Source organism: Orcinus orca, chromosome 19 (genome assembly GCF_937001465.1).
Source record: "Orcinus orca chromosome 19, mOrcOrc1.1, whole genome shotgun sequence".
NCBI lineage: Eukaryota > Metazoa > Chordata > Mammalia > Artiodactyla > Delphinidae > Orcinus > Orcinus orca.
In genome coordinates this window covers 43198367-43217886 of record NC_064577.1, presented here as the reverse complement: position 1 = coordinate 43217886, position 19520 = coordinate 43198367, and the positions used below count along the sequence as shown (strand labels likewise).

The 19520-nt window shown below is 56.1% G+C and overlaps 1 protein-coding gene and 1 long non-coding RNA gene across 21 annotated transcripts in view; one reads left to right on the top strand and one right to left on the bottom strand.

Moving 5' to 3' along the window:
* The window catches only part of SRCIN1 (SRC kinase signaling inhibitor 1), a 67692-nt gene extending 60875 nt beyond the window's left edge, over window positions 1-6817 (bottom strand). For 6 of the 19 annotated variants that reach the window (XM_049702685.1, XM_049702686.1, XM_049702687.1 and 3 more), the window contains exon 1: window positions 5429-5716. In XM_049702685.1, coding sequence (XP_049558642.1) covers window positions 5429-5552 — 124 coding nt within the window. In that variant the 5' untranslated portion in view covers window positions 5553-5716. Of the gene's footprint in view, window positions 1-5428; window positions 5717-6573 lie in introns of those variants that run through there. The other 13 variants (XM_033410755.2, XM_033410753.2, XM_033410756.2 and 10 more) reach the window with 8 other exon arrangements.
* On the top strand, window positions 1806-18047 carry LOC125962206 (uncharacterized). 2 transcript variants are annotated; one of them, XR_007473727.1, is made up of 3 exons: window positions 1806-2309; window positions 4502-4574; window positions 17780-18047. It is a non-coding gene; the product is annotated as an uncharacterized LOC125962206 (long non-coding RNA). The 2 variants fall into 2 exon arrangements; XR_007473726.1 differs by lacking the exon at window positions 17780-18047 and adding an exon at window positions 4773-4868.
* The last annotated feature ends 1473 nt before the right edge of the window (window positions 18048-19520 follow it).

Here is a 19520-nt window from a genome sequence, read left to right as displayed (position 1 = left end):
AAGATGGACTGGATTATAGTTCCTGGTTGGAACGGAGTGCTGCAAAGCCTTTTTTTCTGGGGTGGGAGGAAAACAGACGGTAGCTGAATCCTATAGCCTCTCGCTTATCCATCTTCTGGGCTGAGAGGACAGATTTAGGCAAGATGTGCCTTCAGAGCAGGAGGGACTGTTTGTAAGGCGTATGCAGGCGCACAAAAGCACCAGTGTTCTCTTGGGCCAAATCTCCATTTTTCCTGGTTTAGCTGGAGCTGGGAAGTATTATTCCCACCGTCTGTGTGGCGAGGCATGTATTATCTCAGGAGAGAGGAGGTGGGTAGAACCTGTGACAGTTGGAAGGGACTTTAGAGATTCTCTAGTTCCACCCTTTTCTCACACCGAGGACACTGAAAACCAGAGGGGGCAACTAACTTGCCTAATGTCACACAGCAGTAGGGGAGGCAGGCAACCTGACACCAGTCCAAGGCTTGCTCTTCACCCCGCACTTGACTTCTCTGCCCTGGGGGATCAAAGACTGACTTCGCTGTAACCTCCTCTTCCCCAGCAGCTCTGAACTCCTCTTCATCACGGCCCCCTGCACTCTGGCCAACCAACACAGCCACAAGAGATGAAACTGGATCTACCAAGCTCCTTTCGATAGCCCAAAGGTCATCTCAAAGGTCATGCCAACCAGTCCCCTGCCCCTAGGTACAACACTGACTTACCTGCGCTCACAGACACCTATCATTGAGGTAAGAGATGCAAAAACACCGCCTCAGAGCAGCCACCCTTCACGCACCTGGAGGTTTCCCTCCCATCTAACCTCGATTCCTCCTGCTGCAGCGTGGGCCTGTTTCCTCTCAAGCTGTCCTGTGCAAAAACAGGGGGAGGGGGAGAACAGGATTCCCCGCCTCCAAACCCTCCTGTCTGCACCCCTGCAGCAAGAGGATGAGGGCAGGGTACCCCAGGGTGGCTGGGCCCTGAGCCCGGTGCGTGTGTGGGGCACGAGGGCTGCGGTGGGGAAGCAGCCGCCTGTGTGGGAGAAACAGCTCTTCTGGGAATTGTCCTTCTGACTCTTCATCTCCTGCAAAATCCTGCATCTCAGGGTTAGGGGAGGGTCTCCTCTGGGTTCAGAGACATCCATTCCCTCCCCATACCATTTATTGACTGTTTATCATGTGTCAGGCACTGTGCTGGACATTTTCACCTATTATTTAAGTTTCACAACAATTCCGTGGTCAGAAACTAAACTGCCCCCCGGGTCAGTTCCTCCCTGAGACTAAATCTAACCTTGATCCCTCTTGCTGTGTTTCCTCTGGCCCCGCCCACCATGGCGGTGGAGGGGAGTTTTGCTCCTGTCTTCAGAATCCCTCACCTTACTCAGTGGCCCACCTTATCTTCTCCTGGCTGCCAACCTTTACCCCAGACTTGCCCCACGTGATGAGTATTATGGGGGTGAAAGGAAATGAGGCAGGTTGGGGGCTGGGATGCAGCGCACTGCCCCGTGCCAGACACAGAGCACATACCAGGTGGCAGGGGAGAAGGCCCGTGAGATCAGTCGGGGTAGACGGAGGTGGGTGCAGAACTGAGAGCAGCAGTTTCTCCCTCCCTGTGACCCTTGCAGGGAGCACCGCGCCTCACCTGTGGTGTGCTGGCCAGGCAGGGCCCAGATATGCCATGATCCTGTTCTCAGTGACCATCTCTCAGGTCCAAGTTCCAACCCACACATATCCAGAGCCCAGGGGCCTGAGCAGAAGTGGGCAGGGCAAAAGACGGCAGGACTTGTCCTGGACTGTGAAGCTGCCTGTCTGGCAGCTGAAGCCAGAGGAGGGACTCTTACACCTCTTACACCTAGCTAAGCTCCTGGCGTCTAGAGGTGCTCAGGCCCTGACCCCTCTGCCAGGCTCAGTGGGGTTTCACACACCCCGTGGTAGCCACAGGCAACCGTAGTGAATTCACACCCACTTGGTTTCACTGTTTGGACTTTCTAGAGCCGGAGTGATGAGGGTAGGGGTCCCCTCCACTAGGGCTATCCCCCCATCCTGCCTCTAGGACGGCTGGAGCACAGGAGCCACCTCCCCAGGGAATTCTCAGGCCTCACCCGGCTTCCATCCCTCTGGGAGATTCCAGCAGTGACAGCCTGGGCCAATGGGCAAGGGGAATTGGAGTGGTGGGTGGGGCTCTGGTCCCCGTGGGCGGCACCCTCCCCCTTCAAGCAGGCATCATTGATATATGCAAAGCATATGCAAATCACCCAGAAGAGAGACACAACAACGGTGGAATGTCAGAAGAGACCTTGGAGAGGAGCCAGCCTGTGCCCCCTCATTTCACAGGTGAGGAAAGAGGCCCTTGCCAGGAAGGGACTTGTTCAAGGTCACTCGGACATTTGGGCGCTGAGGCAGGATCCTAACGAGGTCTCTTTACTCAGTCCAGTGCTCTTTCCATGACAGTCCTGTCTTCCATGTGGGGGGGCCTACAAGATGGTGAAGGGGTCACAGGGCCTGTAGGGGTTCCCTTGGACCCTTCCCTTCCTCCTGTGAGCCTGAGTAGTGGATGTGGGGGAACCATGGGCAAGGGCGGCGATGATGCCTGGACAGTGGGCGACCAGAGGTGTGGAGGGGCCAGAGGCCGGAGGCATTGGTTTCCGGCAGCCAAGCAGTAGAAGGCGGCAGGAGAACTTGAGTGTCTGAAGCCCAATGTCAGGGCAAGGTGCCCGCTGTGTGTGGGGAGGGGGTGGCGCCCTCACTACACACACATCTCTAAGCGCTCAGAGGCCCCCTTCCGCCTGGACTCTGATGACTATGACTCCTGACAGACCATAATAGTCAACTCAGGCTGGTCCCTTCCGTGGCTGCAGCTCCTTCCCTCCCTCCAACCAGCTTGGCTTCTTAACCTTCCAGACAGTCCTAGAAAGCAGGACAGATGCTAAGGAAAGAGAGACAGGTATGAGGGGGCAGACAGACAGAAAAGGGGAGACTAAGGAGCAGAAGGGGGAGACAAAGAGGAGAGACAGCGGGAAGGGCAGAGGGAGAAAAATGGAGGGGCAGGGATGGGGGGGCACCAGGGGGGGAGAAAGTGGGGGGATCTGAGGAGCAGAGGGGAGAATGTGGGAGCAGTGGAGCCGAAGGGGGGGCTCCCAGCCTCTGGAACTGAAGGACAAGGCTGGAGCCTGGGCGAGGGGCATAGGAGCCCCATCGAGGCCTGAGGCTGCCTGGCAAGAGTAGGGGACCAGGTCCCTGACCCTCTGCCCACCTCCCCAGCAAACACCCCGGCTGCCGGGAAATCAGTCCTCCCTCTTCTGCCTCCCTCCCTGCTCTCCTTCCCTCCCTCCCTAGGGCCAGGCAAGCGCTGCTTCCCAGCCAAATCCAAAGCCTTCATCTCTGCTTTTCAGAGCTGGGAATGAAAGAAGGGGAAGCAAGTTCAGCCCTCAAACCCGCTGACGGCCAGATTTTTATTATCTTTGCTCGAATGGGCCCTAGGAAGCCAACAAGGGATTCTTCAAAGAGCATCTGAGTGGCTCATTGAAGCCTGCACCTGCACCAGCCCACCCACGATGGGCAGCTGGGGCTTGGGGCGGGGGCGCAATCTGTCCCCCACCTCCCACCAACCCCAGAGACCAGATCGGAGGCTGCCTGGAGCCTCACCCTTCGTTCTCTGTGCCTAGGCAGGGGCCGCTCGGTCAGGCAGCCAGCCTCAAAGGCTAGACCCAGGCCCACTGGGCCTCTGAGACCGTCTCTGTCCCTCTCTGGGCCTCGAAGACACAAACTAAGGAAGAAATCGGATCTCCTTGCCAGGGCTTGGAGGAGATAAGTGCTTGGGATTCCTCGAAAGCAAAGCTTCAATGGCAAGCTCCAGATTCTTCCCCTGAAATCTCTGCCTGCCCACCCAGTGGCCTCCCATCTCCCTTCCAACCAAGCCGTCCCTCCGTCCCCGAGCCCCAGGCCCACTACTCAGGACCCTCAAACCCCAAACACAGCTCCCTCAGGTCACACCCTCAATCTCGTCTCCCTTCTTTCCCCAAGACCTCACCTGGGGTGGAGATGGGGCTAAAACAGATCTGGTACTTCAAAGAGCCTAGCCCCCTCCCTCCTAAGCTTGGGTTTTGTCAGAGAAAGCCAAGGTTCGAACTGGGCAGACGGCAGCCGCGCCACCATCACCCCCAGCTCTGACCACACCGGTGAGATCGATGCTCACAGCCAAAGAAGGAATCAATGGTTCTAATTAAACCTTTTTTCCAGGGTGGGTCCCTAGCCAGAGAGAGCGAAAGAGAGAGATCATCTGGGGCTCTGCATCACAGCACCCAACTCTGCCCTGTACATATGTAAGAAACATGGAACCCTGGATTCCCAGCAGGAATCAGGCCATGAAGACCCCAGACCCCATCCCCTCCGCGTTAGGCAAGGAGGCGAGCGGAAAGCATGCGGTGGGATCAAAGCTCCCAATGGCTCATTCCCAGGGACCCTTCCCCTAGAAGAGCTCCCCGTCTCCGCTCAGCAGTGCCTGAGACCACAGTTGCTTCTTCCAGATCTCCAGAGCACATGGGGGACCTGCATCTCCATCCCGGCCCTGAGGGTCATCACAGAGAACTGGCCAACATGGTAAGGGCGGAAGGAGCAGGGGTGGGGGGAGCACTGGACAAAGACCCTCTTGTCCCCAAGGCGCAGTGGCAGGAAGCCAGGGCAAAGCCTTTGCACTTGCTGCCAATGGTGCCTGGGTGCCCGGCAGTCTGGGTGGAGGGGGGAATCTTATTCTTGGAACCCCCTCCTGTTATGCTCCATCCCTTGCTTCCACACTAGGCCACCAGCTAAGTCTCTGCCCCAATAACTCCCAGCTTGCCTGGAGCCCTCCTTCCTGTATGAATGCCGGACCCTGACACTTGCCCACAGTGGGCCCAACATCAACTAAAACCAGCAAAAGACCTCACACGGAAACCATAACTGCCCCCCACATATGTACACACGCGCAACCATGCCAGAAACCACCACCATCACAGCTGCCACCAATGATGACAAAGCCCCACGTTTTCACAGTGACAGTCTCCATCAAAAGCATCACCAATTCTTTAAGACCAGCAAGAAGAATGGGGAAGGGAATGAGAGAAACTGAGGCACAGAGTTAGACAGCCAAGCAGTTGGCTCAAGGTCACCCAGACCAAGATATCCAGAGTTGGAAAGAAGGCATCCTATCCCCACCCCAAAGTGCTCAAACCCAACACCAAGGAATATTCAGACCCACAAGCCTGGAAGTCTGGTCATCTGCCCCAGACTCCCAGCCCTTATCTGTTTCCCCCTCCCCCAAACAACAGTAGCTCCAACATCTTCTGCAAAGCTCCAGTCAGGAACCCACTTCTCCTAAAGTTGGGGGCTGCAAGGACCTCCTGGTTCCCTCGTATTTGGGAAGAGGGACTGGCAGTCCAGGATCTCCTCCTTGCACACTCCCTGTCCTTGCTCACCTGGCTCCCCTCGGCCCCCGGGGTCCCTCGGTCCAGCCTCCTCCCTGGAAGATCGGGCGCTGCCCTCCGCTGTCCTCTCCCACCAGGCCAGGGCAAAGCGCCGGAGGCACTGCCAGGGCTGCATGGGGAGGGGTGGGGCGGAGGGGCTCGCACCAGCAGCTGCACACACCCCGCCGGGCCCTGCCAGCCGAGCTGCGGAGGCACCCGGCCGGCCCCCTCTGCTTCCACCAGCATCCTGCTGCCCCCACCGACAGGACTCGGAGCTGGCCAGGGAGCTTCTGACGTAGCAAAGGGGTGCGTGGGAGGGGGGGGGGGTTTAGCGCGGCCCCTCCCCAGCCCCGCCCTCTGCCGCTCAGCCTCCGGCAGCCCCTACTTCCTCATTCACCCGAGATGCTCTCCCCAGCTGGGGGCGCCCTCCCCTGCCCTCTGGCCTCTGCAAGGGGAGGGCTTAAGATCAAATGGCCCCTCCCCAGCCCCTCCCCCTCCCGCCAGCCTAGCGGGGAGCGGGTCCCCAGTCCTGCAACTGCTGCTTAGGCTCCCAGGTCTCCAGGGCTAGGGCCTCGAGGTGACTGGGGAGGGGGGTGCGGGGAATACAGGCTTGTATCCTGGCAACACAGCCAACCCCAGAATACACTAATCCTCTTCCTTCCCTGGGGGGCGGGCGCAAAGCGCCTACCACCACCATCCAAGGGCGTGCACCCCATTCTGGGACCTGGGGGAAAGAGGCCTTTAATGCTCCCACCACTTCTCCATCCCCTTCGCCTCCCCCTGCATCCTCCTCTTCCTCCACCTCGGATGGACCACTCCCCTCCTCCGCTCTCCTCACCATCCATCCCCCTTCCTCTTTTCTCCCTCCCTCCCCCCTCCACATAAACCCCTTTAAATTTTAACCCTTCGGGCCCCCTTCCCCGGGCCTCACGAGGCCCTCCCCACCCGGTCTCCAGCCTCGCCAATGCAGGACCCCCTCTCTGGTCCCAGCACTCCTCTCGCCCCGGTCCTTCTCCCAAGCCCGGAGCGCCGCGGTCCCCTGCCCCCCACACACCTGCGCCCCGAGCATCCCTCGCCCCGTCGGCCGCCGCCTCCCCGGCCCGGCCGCCGCCCCCGCCCCCGGCCGAGGGGAAAACACACAAAGAAAACAGAAATACCTTCCACTTAAGCATGGAGGCACATTAGGAAGGAGAGAGACAGGGACATGCCTTGGGACGGAGCGTTCCCCATCGGGCGGGGGCGCGGGGGGCGGGGGCCCCGGGCCGGCCTGCCTGGCGCTCGCCCTCTCGCCGCCTCGCGGGCTCCTCGCTGGGCCCCAGCCCGGGGCGCGGTGCCAGGCGGGCGGGCCGGGGGCGCGGGCCCCGCCGGGGTGGACCAGCTGGGAGGGCGCCGGCGGCCGGGCGTGTGGGTGCGCGCGCGCGCGGGCGTGTCACCGAGTGTGCGAGAGCGAGTGTGTGTGTGTGTGTGTGTGTGTGTGTGTGTGTGCGCGCGCGCGCCGGCGCGGGTGTGTCACTGCGGGCTGGAGCGCGCGCGGCGCGAGCACGCGCGTGTGGCCTGAACGTACAAAGGGCCGCCGGGGTGGCGGGGAGCAGGGACGGGAGGGGGCCGGCGCCTCGCGCCCTCCAGCTGCACTGCGGGACCCCGCAGCGCGCGGCCGGGCTTGGGGTGCGGGGAGCTCTCACGCTCCCCTCCCCGCTGCACCTGCTTCTTCCCCCCAGAGCAATCCTTAAGCCATGACAGGGACTAATGCCTAAAGTGGGGGCCGGCATCGGAGGAGGGGGTGCACCTCGAGGGTGCGGAAACTTCTCGGTCTCCTAGTCCGTGCGCGCCTTAGGATGGAGAAGCATTCGGGGACGGACGGGGCAGGGAGGGACTGGGGGACTACTCTTCAGCCAAGGTGACCTCCGGAAGCCACAGGCGTCCTATGCAGGGAGAGTCTGGACCCTCCTCTGCCTGTGCCGGGACGTCCCCCTAGCTGTCTCCTTAGACCCGGCTTAGCCAAGGGGACCCAGTCCCACGGCGCCCCCTGCTGGGCTGTCTCCTTGCCCCCAGCTCGGGTGGCAGCCCCTCCTGGAGGCTTCTGCTGGAACTACAGCGGCCCGTGCTGTGAGTGAGGGGAGTCGGCCAATCGGCTAAGCAGGACTACAAAGGAGGGTGCTCCAGCTCCTGCCCCTTCTCACACCTCACCTGGCGACGCCATTGCCACCTCCACCGAAGCCTGCAGAGCGCCAGCGCTGCCCCACCCCTGCCTCACTCCCACCCCGTCCCTGTCCCACCTTGGCCTACCTGTTGGCTCCACAGACTTCTCTGGGTCGCTCTGTCCCCTCCTCCTCCTGTCCTGGTTGCTTGCTCTCTCTCTCTCCGGTTCTCTGTCCTGTCCCTTCTCTCCCAAACTTCTCTTGGAGAGGGGAAGGTCCCCTGCCCCTTTTATTTACTCCCGGCATTCCCAAAGCCAGCTTAGATGGGCAAGAAAGGGGCACAGCACATCTCTTCGCTATAGGCCACTAGGTAGAATGGCAGGCAAGCATAGGGGCAGGAGAGGAGACCCCACCCCAAGTGGCCCAAATGACAAACCGGTTTCCCCACTTCCTGGTCTACCCAGTTGCAGCCTTAATCCAAGCTCTCCCACTTTCCTTCCCACCCCCCCACCCCCCACCCCCGGCCTGCCCTGAGCCAGCCACATGCCTGGCTCGGGGCAAGTCTGATGCCCCTTAGAGATTAATCTCCAGTTGCAGTAACTTAGGTGACTGGGCCAGGGTAAGGAGAGGAGGGGCCCTTCCCAGCTCCAGCCGGACAGCTAAGGAGGGCAGCCAAGAGCCGTGTCCTGGACACACCGTCTGGGCACACGACCCCAGCAGTCGGCACCCTGACTTCTTCCCTCCTGGGCCAGCTGCCTCTCCCTCTGCCAACTGGATGGTGCCCATCTTTTGGCCTCTGAGTGTGCTGTGGGCACTCATCCAGCTCCCTGCTTGGCTGCCTGCCCAGGATGGGCATGGGAGGCAGCAGGCCCTGTGTAGGGGAGGGGTCGGCAAGGGGGCGGGTGGCTTCCCCTCAGCTGCATGGACACCAGTTCCCAAGCCTCTCAGAGCCCAGAGGCTGGGGACTCTCGCTGCTGGTCCTCCATCCAGGCCCACAGCTCAACCACGCAGGATGCTGCCCCTCCCCTCCCCCTCAGGTCCCCTGCCATGAGACAAGTTCTCCTCCCTTCCCCACATTGTGCCCACCTAAGTGGAAGGGCGTCAGCGTGTGCTTTACCCATATTCTCTAATTTAATCCTCTCAACAACCCTGCGGAAGTGGCTGTTTTCAGCCCCGTTTCAGAGAGAAAGGAGTTGAGGCTCAGAGAGGCATAGCCACTTGCCCAATCTAAGAATAGCAAAGGTGAAATTCAAACCCAGACTTGCCTGATTCCAAGGCTCCCAGCCTCTTTTTCTATCACCACCACCATCTCCTAACCCTGTGGGCTGCCAGAGGCAGGGGCCTAACTCTGATACACATCTCATGACCAGAAAGTAAAGAAAGAGGGTAAAGACACAGTTAATGTCAGGGTTAGGGAGCTGGGCATTATCCTGGATGATGGCTGGAAAGATGCTTGTCCTGTCACATGGAGGTTTTTCTGGCCTTTACGCTAGATGCCAAGAAGCCACGGGCTCGGGGACTTGGGGAGGGAGGCTCTGTGACTTAGCCCCCAGAGACTGGGAATAATTCCAAATATGACATCAGTGACCTCCTGCATCATGAATGCCCCCCCCCATAGTTAGAAGATTAAATCAGATTCAGGTAACATTTTTTATTTGTGTAGTTCACTTGTTAGAGACATAGCGTAAGCATTTCTGATCATCTTCATAGCTATGAGCTCACTTGACCCCCTCCTCTCCTCAAAGCAGGACAGCGGCCTCCATGGGTCCGTGGAGGGGTGAGAAGGGATACAGCTCCTGAACAGGAAGCTTGGGGCCCTCCCCTGAGGCCCAAGTTGAGCCAGAGGACAGATGGCCTGACACCAGCCACCCTCACTGACCCCACTCGATCCTCTGCCCCATGTCCCAGGGAAGATAGGTGCCTCGCTCCCTCCCACCCACCCTCTACCTGATCTCAAAAGCCAAGCTTCTGGTGTAGGGAGGAGGCTGAGGAAGTCATCTCCTCTGATCAGGGCGAGGGAAACACAGGTATTATTTCTTCAGCCGAGAGACCAGAATTGCTTCTGGAAGCTGGCATGGTGCCTGGGCACAAGCAATGTGCCAGCTGTCTCCACCTGAGATGCCTCAGGTGCCACCCTGCCCCCACTCTCATTCCTCAACGAGTAACTTCCCTCTGGCCTTTCTCCCCTGTATCTCTGGCATTGCGCTTGATTGGGAGGGGGCTGCTGGCTTGTTTGAGGGATTGGGACAGCAGATTGTTACCCACCTTGCCACCCACCTTGCCCTTCTCACTCCATGCATCCTGCTCACGTTTTCCTGGGAGCCCGCAGGAGCGAGGTTATGAGGGAGAGCCCTAGAGGTGAGAATTCTCAGCCTCACTGCTCCTTCCCCAAGGGTGTTTGGAACAGGGTTTGCACATGGACAAACATCTGGGCAGGAAAAGGGAGATGGGGCTGATCTCGGTTCCCCGGCCAGAGATTGAAGCCAGGCCACGGCAGCGAGAGTGCTGAATCCTAGCCACTCGACCACCGGGGACCAGTGGCCAATGACGAGGCCCCTGGCCCTTCAACTTTGTAGAAATGAATTCCCACAAAGACCAAAATTAGTGAAACAAGTAAAGTGTTTATTAGGAGGAAAAAGAGTTCGTGTAGACAGACACACGGGCTGACTCAGAGAGAGTCACACCAGCATGGTAGTTTGAATCATTTGTATGGGGCATTTCTTCTGGGTTTCCTTCGGCCAATCACCTTGCTTTGCCTGGTTCTGAGTCCGTATTGGGTTTATCTTAGGGTCCTCCCATGTGTGCGTGCACCTCTTAGCCAAGATGGATTCTAGTGAAGAGGCCTATGGGTGGGTTGACATCACTCCCTTTCTGACCTCCAAGGAGCCTTTCCGTGCATGTGTAGTCAGGAAGTTCTCCTTGACCTTGAGAACGAGAAATACATGGTCTCTTTATCTCTTATCTGGGTAGGGCTCAGCTTTCTCCTCTGTCCAGCTGCTCAGCCTGGGGCCCATCTATCTCCCACCTCAGGGCCTGGGGTGGGCAGAGGGGCACATGGGCCTCTAAGGAAAGCCACAGGGGAAAAGGTGATGTGAAAATGATACTGGGACACCCCAAACTGCTCACTCTGCCACCTCAGAGTCCCCCACCCCAAATCCTCGAGAAGGCACCCTGCCAGGAGTGTTATTGTCTAGCTAGGGCATTTCATGAGCCCCATTTGGACCACCCAAACTCCACCAAGGGTGGCCCAAAGGCGCTGAGGGGGCTGTGGAGAGCCCTCTTCTGGGGAGAGAGTGACCAGGGGCAGTGAGCTGGCCTCTGGGGCTGGTTTGGGTTGGGGAGCTGAGAGGTGGAGGTTGCCTCCCTCTGCCCCAGACCTGCAGACTTCCGACCACAGCTCAGTCTCTGAGAACCTTGAAGCCTCCTCCCGCATTCCTCACTCTCCCATTCCTCCTCCCACCCTATAGGAGAGAAGTAAAAGGCAGTAAGTTTCAAAAGACCTCCCTCCATTCCCCTTGATCCCCCCTCCCTTGCTTGTTATTGTCATGAATGCTAATAAGCCTCAATAATTGATGTCCTCATTAGCACATCAAACCCACTTTCTGAAGAATGGAGAGTAAAAATGGAAGGGGGGAGGTTCTCTGGGGTCCTAACTGTAGCCAGCCCCCTCCAGAGAAACTCATCCTGGTGCTTCCAGCAGGGAGGGACCCCACTAGAGGGACTTGCGTTGAGAAACCTCGATGTCCCCCTCTGACTGAGAATTTCCTGAGCACAAGGCTCTGTCTTCCCTATCAGATGGCGAGCAAGGGTCTTGTCTCTCCCATCAGACTGGGAACACTGAGTCCCCCCTCATTAACTCTGGCTCCTCCTCAGGGCAGGGCAGTGGTTCTTAAACCAAAGCAAGAATTAGAATCCCCGGGCTTCCCTGGTGGCGCAGTGGTTGAGAGTCCGCCTGCCAATGCAGGGGACACGGGTTCGTGCCCCGGTCCGGGAAGAGCCCACATGCCGCGGAGCGGCTGGGCCCGTGAGTCATGGCCGCTGAGCCTGCGCGTCTGGAGCCTGTGCTCCGCAACAGGAGAGGCCACAACAGTAAGAGGCCCGCGTACCGCAAAAAAAAAAAAAAAGAGAATGAATTCGAATCCCCTTGGGCTTCCCTGGTGGCGCAGTGGTTAAGAATCCGCCTGCCAATGTAGGGGACACGGGTTCGAGCCCTGAACCCCGGTCCAGGAAGATCCCACATGCCGCAGAGCAACTAAGCCCACAGCAACTGCGCCACAACTACTGAGCCTGCGCTCTAGAGCCCGCGGGCCACAACTACGGAAACCCACGCGCCTAGAGCCCGTGCTCCGGGACAAGCGAAGCCATCGCAATGAGAAGCCCGCGCACCGCGACAAAGAGTAGCCCCCGCTCGCCGCAAGTAGAGAAAGCCCGCGCGCACGCGCAGCAACCAAGACCCAACGCAGCCTAAATAAATAAATAAATTTATTTATTTTTTTAAAAAAGAAAAAAGAATTAGAATCCCCTGGAGGCTTTGTGAAAACGGGCGTTGCTGGGTTCCACTCCCAAAGTTTCTGATTCAGCAAGTTTGAGGAGGGGCCTGAAAATTTGCATTTCGACCAAGTTCCCAAGTGTTGCTGCTGCTACTGCTGCTGGGCAGGAACCACACTTTGAGAGCCAGTGGGGTAGGGACTGACTTCTTGCTTTCCCAGCTTCGGGCTTTGCCTGCTAGTGGGACAAGTGGCAAGTCACTGCAGGGCCTGGCACACAGGGAGTGTCCAGGAGAACCCTGTGACACAGATGAATGTCCCTCTCCTCTCCTTTCCTTAAACCACCACCAAAGCCAATTCCTGCCACCATAAGTGCCCCTGGTGACTCCTTCCTCCCCTGACCTTGACCTTTGAGGGCTGGAGGTGGCCAGAACTGGATCTCCTGCCCCCCAGCTGCCTGCCACCATGCTCCGTGCTGCAGATACCAGTGGGTCTCCTCCTGGGAGAAGGAGGGCATAAAGGCGAGGGAGAGGATTCCCAGTATCCCACCTCACTTTGGGATGACCTCCCAGGGCCTCAGTGGGGAGAGGGGCTTGTGGATGTAGTCCACAAACATGCATGCAGCTCCCCACCTCCTTCCTTCCTACTCAGCCGCCTAGGCGTAGAATGAAATGAAAGAGAAAAGAAAGATGAGGAGAAGGGAGTAAAACAGGGAGAAGGAAGGCAGTTTGTATCTATCCTTGAGAGGACATACCGTGAGACACTGGATCCCAGGTGGGCCACAAGCCCAATTCCTGCAGTACCACACCAAGCTTGGCTTTGAGGCTCTAGATTTCACCCTCTGATCCACTTGCTTGGGAAAAGAAAGGGAACACACACCCCTACTTCAGCCAGCAGCCTTGCCAGGACTGCCAACCAGCCTTAGAAGCCTATGGTGGGCAGCAGGGAAATGGAACAGGTATCATCCTCACCTCCTTTACCCATGTTAGCACCTGGTAACCATCTCCTTGCCTTCCAGGGTCACAACAATCACCTGTTTAATAATGAAAGTGGGTGGAACCCTCATCTATTGCTGGTGGGAATGTAAAATGGCTCAGTAGCTGTGGGAAACAGTTTGGCAACTCCTCAAAAAGTTAAACATAGAATTACCCTATGACCCAACAGCCCAAATGTCCTTCAGTGGATGAATAAACAATTTGTGACCTATCCACACAATGGAATACTATTCAACCATAATAAAGGAAGGAAGTACTAATACTGCCTTCAACACGGACGAACCTCAACATTCTGCTCAGTGAAAGGATCCAGACACAAAATGTCATGTGTTGTGTGATTCCATGTGCAGGAAATATTCAGAATAGTAACTCCATAGAGATTTGCCTGGAGGAGGAAGAAATGGGGAGCAATTACTTAACGGGTATGGGGTTCCCTTTGGGGCTGATGAAATGTTTGGGAACCAGATAGAGGTGGTGGTGCACAACATGGTGAATGCAGTAAATGCCACTGAGTTGTTCACTGTATAATGGTCAATTTCATGTTATATAAATTCCATCTCATAAAAAAAAAGAGTAATGAAGCAGGCGTTTCCAGGGAGTTCATTAAGTAGACCCATCTGCAGATTTCAGAGTCTGCCTTCTTGGGAAACAGGAGCTTGTACCCACATGAGTTACAGCCACTCCCCATGGTCTGGAGCACCAGGCATCCTCTCTGAACACTTGGAAGATGCTCACAGGACCCCAGGATGCAGTTTTCTGAACCCAGACTGCATCCTAGCAGCCTCCTGCTCTGCCTGGCTCCCATCCCAAGGGAGCCTCCCTTTCAGGTTCCTGCTTCCCAAGCAGGCAGCAGATGCCTGACCAAGCGCTGAGGAGCTCAGCTTCCCATCTTCAGCTAACATCGTGCCATCTGCCCCAGCGGCAGGCCCACCCCTCGCTGATCATCTGGGTCCAAACACAGCTTTAAAAAGCCCTCTGGTTTTCTTTCCCACAGATTATTTTAATCAGCCCCTAAGTGAGCCCCTTGTTCTCTGGAATCTCACACTCCCCCCAGTCCTTTCCCCCTGAGTTTGGCCCTGGGCTGGCTCCTCTGTGTGCAGGCGGGGAAGGGAGGGGTCTTAGGATGAATCAGGCACATTTGTTGCTCCCCTTGGCTCTAAAGCCCCACTAGATCCTTCCTAGTGACCTTTAATGACCACTTCCTACAGCAGAGGAGTGTGTCCTTTGGAGACCTTGAACCTTTTGAGGTCCTGACAAAAGCTTTACACCCTTCCCTAAACAAATGAACATACATGTCCAGCTGCAAGAAATGTGTTGGCCTCCCCGACCTCTGCAGCCCATCCAAGGACCCCTAGAGCAGGGCTACTCAAAGTTTGGTCCACAAGATGAGTACAGAAATGAAGAGCCATCCTTGAGAAAGCTTTATAGCGATTTAACATTGCCACACGTCCCAGTGCATGATCATTTTTGCTGTGTTTTATAAAAACAACATGGGTTCGGGCTTCCCTGGTGGTGCAGTGGTTGAGAGTCCGCCTGCCATTGCAGGGGACACGGGTTCGTGCCCCAGTCCGGGAAGATTCCACATGCCACGGAGTGGCTAGGCCCATGAGCCATGGCCGCTGAGCCTGCGCGTCCGGAGCCTGTGCTCCGCAACGGGAGAGGCCACAACAGTGAGAGGTCCGCATACCGCAAAACAAAAAAAAAAACAAAAAAACAACAACAACGTGGGTTCACAATCAGGGACTTCCCTGGTGGCACAATGGTTAAGGATCTGCCTGCCAATGCAGGGGACACGGGTTTGATCCCTGGTCCGGGGAGATCCCACATGCCGCGGAGCAACTAAGCCCGTGCGCCACAACTACTGAGCCCGCGCTCCACAACAAGAGAAGTCACCGCGATGAGAAGAAGCCTGTGCACGGCAACGAAGAGTAGCCCCCGCTCGCCGCAACCAGAGAAAGCCGCGTGCAGCAACGAAGACCCAACGCAGCCAAAAATAAATTCATTTTTTTTAATTTATAAAAAAATAAAACAACAACATGGGTTCACAATCAATTGGATATTAAAAAAAAAAAAAAGGTCCTTTACCATAGAGAATTTGAGAAACACTGCCTTGAGGATCTGGTCACCTCAGGGTAGACTGCCTGACCCACTCAGCAAATTTCTTAGGTTCGTATTTGACGCCCTTCATTGCTCTATCCCCAGTCTTTCCAGCCTTATCTCCAGCTACCTCCAGCAACAAGACGCATGCACGCGCACACACACAAGCATACACACACGCACACGCACTCTGTGTCTTCCCTTTACTCTCCGTGCCCTTGTGCATACTGTTTCCCACTTTGGGCTTGTCCTTTCCTTCCCCTGCACCTGTGGACATGTGACACCCACTTCCAGGCCCAGCTCAAATCTCACGTCCTCGATAAAGCCTTCCCCAGCCCTGCCCTCCTCACACATGCACACAAACACATTCTAGCTGACGTTCCGTCTCCCCTGGGTTTTCTTAACACCCACTTAGCTTTATTTGTGACCATCTGTCTGCTCCTCGCAGGGCAGAGCTTTCGTCCTCTTGGTCCCCTCTGTCTTCTCCACCGTCCAGAGCATCTGTGCTCATGGATTCTGGGCATTCTGCTGCCCTGATTCTCCTGGGCCCTCCTGTGGCTGCTCCTCCGTGCCCCCCTATTCCTTGCTGGGGGAGCTTCAAGCAACTTCCCAACATAGGACTCAGGCCTCTATATCACTCCATGCCCCATTCATCCCTGGCTTCACCCTCCTTACCCGGGGTCGGACCTTCTCAGTAAGAAACACTGGTATATGACTGGGGCCAAAAATTAGTTCATAAGATTTTAAGGACTGGAAAAAATTAATTTGACCTATTTTTTAATGGGAAATTCTATTTGCATGTGATGCAAAATTCAAAAGGTACAAAAAGAAAAAGTCGGTTTCCCCATCACTGTCTCTGTTCCTGGTCACCCAGGTCCAGCACCAGAAGCAAACACCATTCTCAGTTTCTCGGTCTTTCAGGGCTTGCCTGTGTGTTCACAAGCATTTCCTTTGTGTTCTTTTACCCAAATGACAGCATACGATCAACATAAACTAGAAGATTGTTTTGCAACAACACATATAAAGGTGCCTCGCTGACAGATGTTTAGGCTGTGGTGCAAGATATCCTGCTAGTTACTTTATATTACACAATGTGAGTTTATCTGTAGAATAAATTCCTAGAAGCAGAATAGCTGGATAAGGGGTACATGCATAAGAAGTGGTTTAAATATGAACCATTACTTCTGGTTTTGCCCTGATCAATGGCACCAGAGCAACCAATTTTTCCCAATTTGGCCACTTATTTCTCTTGTGGTGAGCCAGCTGGGAAAACTGAGGCAGAGACACAGACAACCCCCAACCCCCCACCCCCCACCCTGCCCCGGCACTTGGAAGAATCCAAAGTTGGGCAAGGGACCTGTAAGCAAGAAGAAGTCCAGCTTCTCAGAGTTAGAAAAATGCCCCAAGGATCCTGCCCATCTTGAGAAACAGGGAAGGAGAGGATGTCTAGCCTAAAGAGGGAAAAGCTAAAATAATGATCACCTCATGTGTGAGGGAGGAGAGAAGCCAGAGAACACCCAAGGGGTTCCATGTCAGCAAGAGAGACTGAAGTTAGCTCCCAGTGTGAACTTCCTGCCCAACACACAGTCCTGGCACCAGGCAAGGACAGTGGGTGACTCCCCACTCAGGGATCAAGAAGCCAAGATTAAGGGTGGAGGCCTTGCCAGGCCTGCTGGGAGGCAGAAGGCTGGAGCAGGCGACCGCTTAAGCCGTCCTGTGAGGTGAAAAGTCTGAGAAGTGGATTAATTAAGGCAAGGCCCTTTACGGTCTTCAAAGCAATCCCATAATCAAGCCTTTGAGGAGAGTAAGCAGAGATTGTGTGTAGCCCATTCTGCTGATGAAAAAACCAAAGCCCAGAGAGGTTAAGGAACTTGCTCGAGGCTTCACAGGTGAACCCGGACTTGAACCCAAGCTTTCAGCCCCCATGTCCAGTGAGATGGCCTCCACCGCCCTGCCTCTTGGGCTGGAAGCTTCCCAAGATAGGACCCAGGCCTTGGTTCCTCCACCAACCTCCCCAGACCCCCTGTACCCTCACTCCTCCACACCGCCCTCCCCACCGGCACCCCAAACACACAGCCCCAGAACAGGGCGGAGACGGCTGCGAGAGGCTGCAAATCCCTCTCCTGTCTAACAACTGAGCTGGGGAGGAAGAAGGAGATGGGAACAGGTCCCAAGCTCCCATCTCACTCATCCTCGTGTCTCCGTCTCGGCCTCTCTCGTGATAGGAAAGTAGGCCAGTTTGGAATATGTCACGGATATTTTCAACATCCCCATCTGTACTATACAGCTTTGCACACAGCCAAGTGGGTGGAGTCAGAGCCTTCCTGCCGGATGAGGGCTACACCTGCTACCTCTGGGGCTCAGAGCCCACATGCAGGCTGGGGACAAGCACAGGAGACCATGGAGGGCACTGGGCAAGTGTTCAGCTGCCTGGACAGGGTAGGACAGGAGGCCAGCTGTGTCTGCCCTCTTCTCAGAGCAAGAGCAGAACAGCTGTCGCCTGTGGACACCATCCCACTGGCCCCATGAGCAGTGTGCCGGGTGGCCTGGGGGTTGAGCCATTTCCTGCAGGGGAATGGGTCTGAAAAGCTCTATGGGTGGGCTTCCCTGGGGGTGCAGTGGTTAAGAATCCGCCTGCCAATGCAGGGGATACTGGTTCGAACCCTGGTCCAGGAAGATCCCACATGCTGCGGAGCAACTAAGCCCGTGCGCCACAACTACTGAGCCTGCCCTCTACAGCCCGCGAGCCACAACTACTGAAGCCCGTGAGCCACAACTACTGAAGCCCGCACACCTAGAGCCCATGCTCCGCAACAAGAGAAGCCACTGCAATGAGAAGCCCGCGCACTGCAACGAAGAGTAGCCCCTGCTCACCGCAACTAGAGAAAACCCGCGTGCAGCAATGAAGACCTAACACAGCCAAAAATAATAAATAAAATAAATAAATTTATTTAAAAAAAAAAAGCTCTATGGGAGAGGTGATTGATATTTGAGGTGGACCTTGAAAGGAGAGCTGGACTTTGCTGGGTGGAGAAGATGGGGGAGGGTGTTCCCCGCCAAGGGGTGTGCTTGGGGTGGGGGGCTGAGCCGGAATGGCAGCAAGAGAGACTGGGTAGGGGTGGGCTAACACTGGAGAAGAGGCTGTTAATGGTGAAGGCCCAGCTAAGAAGCTTGGGGTGTGCCCTGCCAGTCCCCATGAGGCTTTTAAGTACCATGATTCAGAAAGAACCTGTAGCAGTGGGCAGGGAGGAGTCACCCGGGGAGACGCAGGGGTGCAGGGGGTGAGTGAGTGTTCTCTTCGAGCCACCAGGCACCCTGACCACATCCTTCTCCAGTTTGCTGCGAGGGGCACCTCTCCTGATTGGGGGAGGGGAGACCAAAGCAAGAAATGAACTCTTTGCAGAGCGGTTGGAGAATTGCCAGATTAAAGGGGCCAAGGTCTGGGTGGGAGCTGCATTTCGAGAGATTCTTCTGGAAAGGTTCGTAGAGGGGACACCTGGACACTGTGTTTATTAAGCACCTACTCTGGACACTCTGCAAGATGGCCTCATTTAATCCTTACAAGAAGCCCAAGAGGTTTTTTTTGTTTGTTTGTTTTTAAACAAGATGTTGGGGGTAGGAGTTTATTAATTAATTTATTTATTTTTGCTGTGTTGGGTCTTTGTTTCTGTGCGAGGGCTTTCTCTAGTTGTGGCAAGCGGGGGCCACTCTTCATCGCGGTGCACGGGCCTCTCACTATCACGGCCTCTCTTGTTGCGGAGCACAGGCTCCAGACGCGCAGGCTCAGTAGTTGTGGCGCACGGGCTTAGTTGCTCCACGGCATGTGGGATCCTCCCAGACTAGGGCTCGAACCCGTGTCCCCTGCATTAGCAGGCAGATTCTCAACCACTGCGCCACCAGGGAAGCCCCAACCAAGAGGTTTTTTTCCCCCTTTTTACCGATGTGGAAACAGAATTTAAGTTTCAGTAGTAAAGAAGTAAAGGGAAGTATAAGTCCCTTCCCTAAGGTCCCACAGAGTGTAAGTGGGATAAGAATTCAGGTCTGTCCATCCCCAAAGCCCTTCCCCTTCACCTCTCACCACCTCCCAGGAAAGAGGCAAGGCTCCCTCCCAAAGGAATGACTCAGGCCCTAATCTTCAGCCCTCTCTCACTGTCCCCACGCTGGACCAGGCCTCCAGGGCCCCACACCAACCCCATGACATGAGCCACTCTCAGATGAGAAAACCGAGGCTCAGAGAAGTTAAGTGACTTGCCCAAGGACACAAAGCTAATTAGTGGCAGAGGCAGGATTCAGACCCAGATCCCTTCTCATACCTAATCACTCACTTAGCTTCTTTGTTCCCCAGTTTCCTCATCTGTAAAATGCACCTGGGAGGATTAGAGAGAGC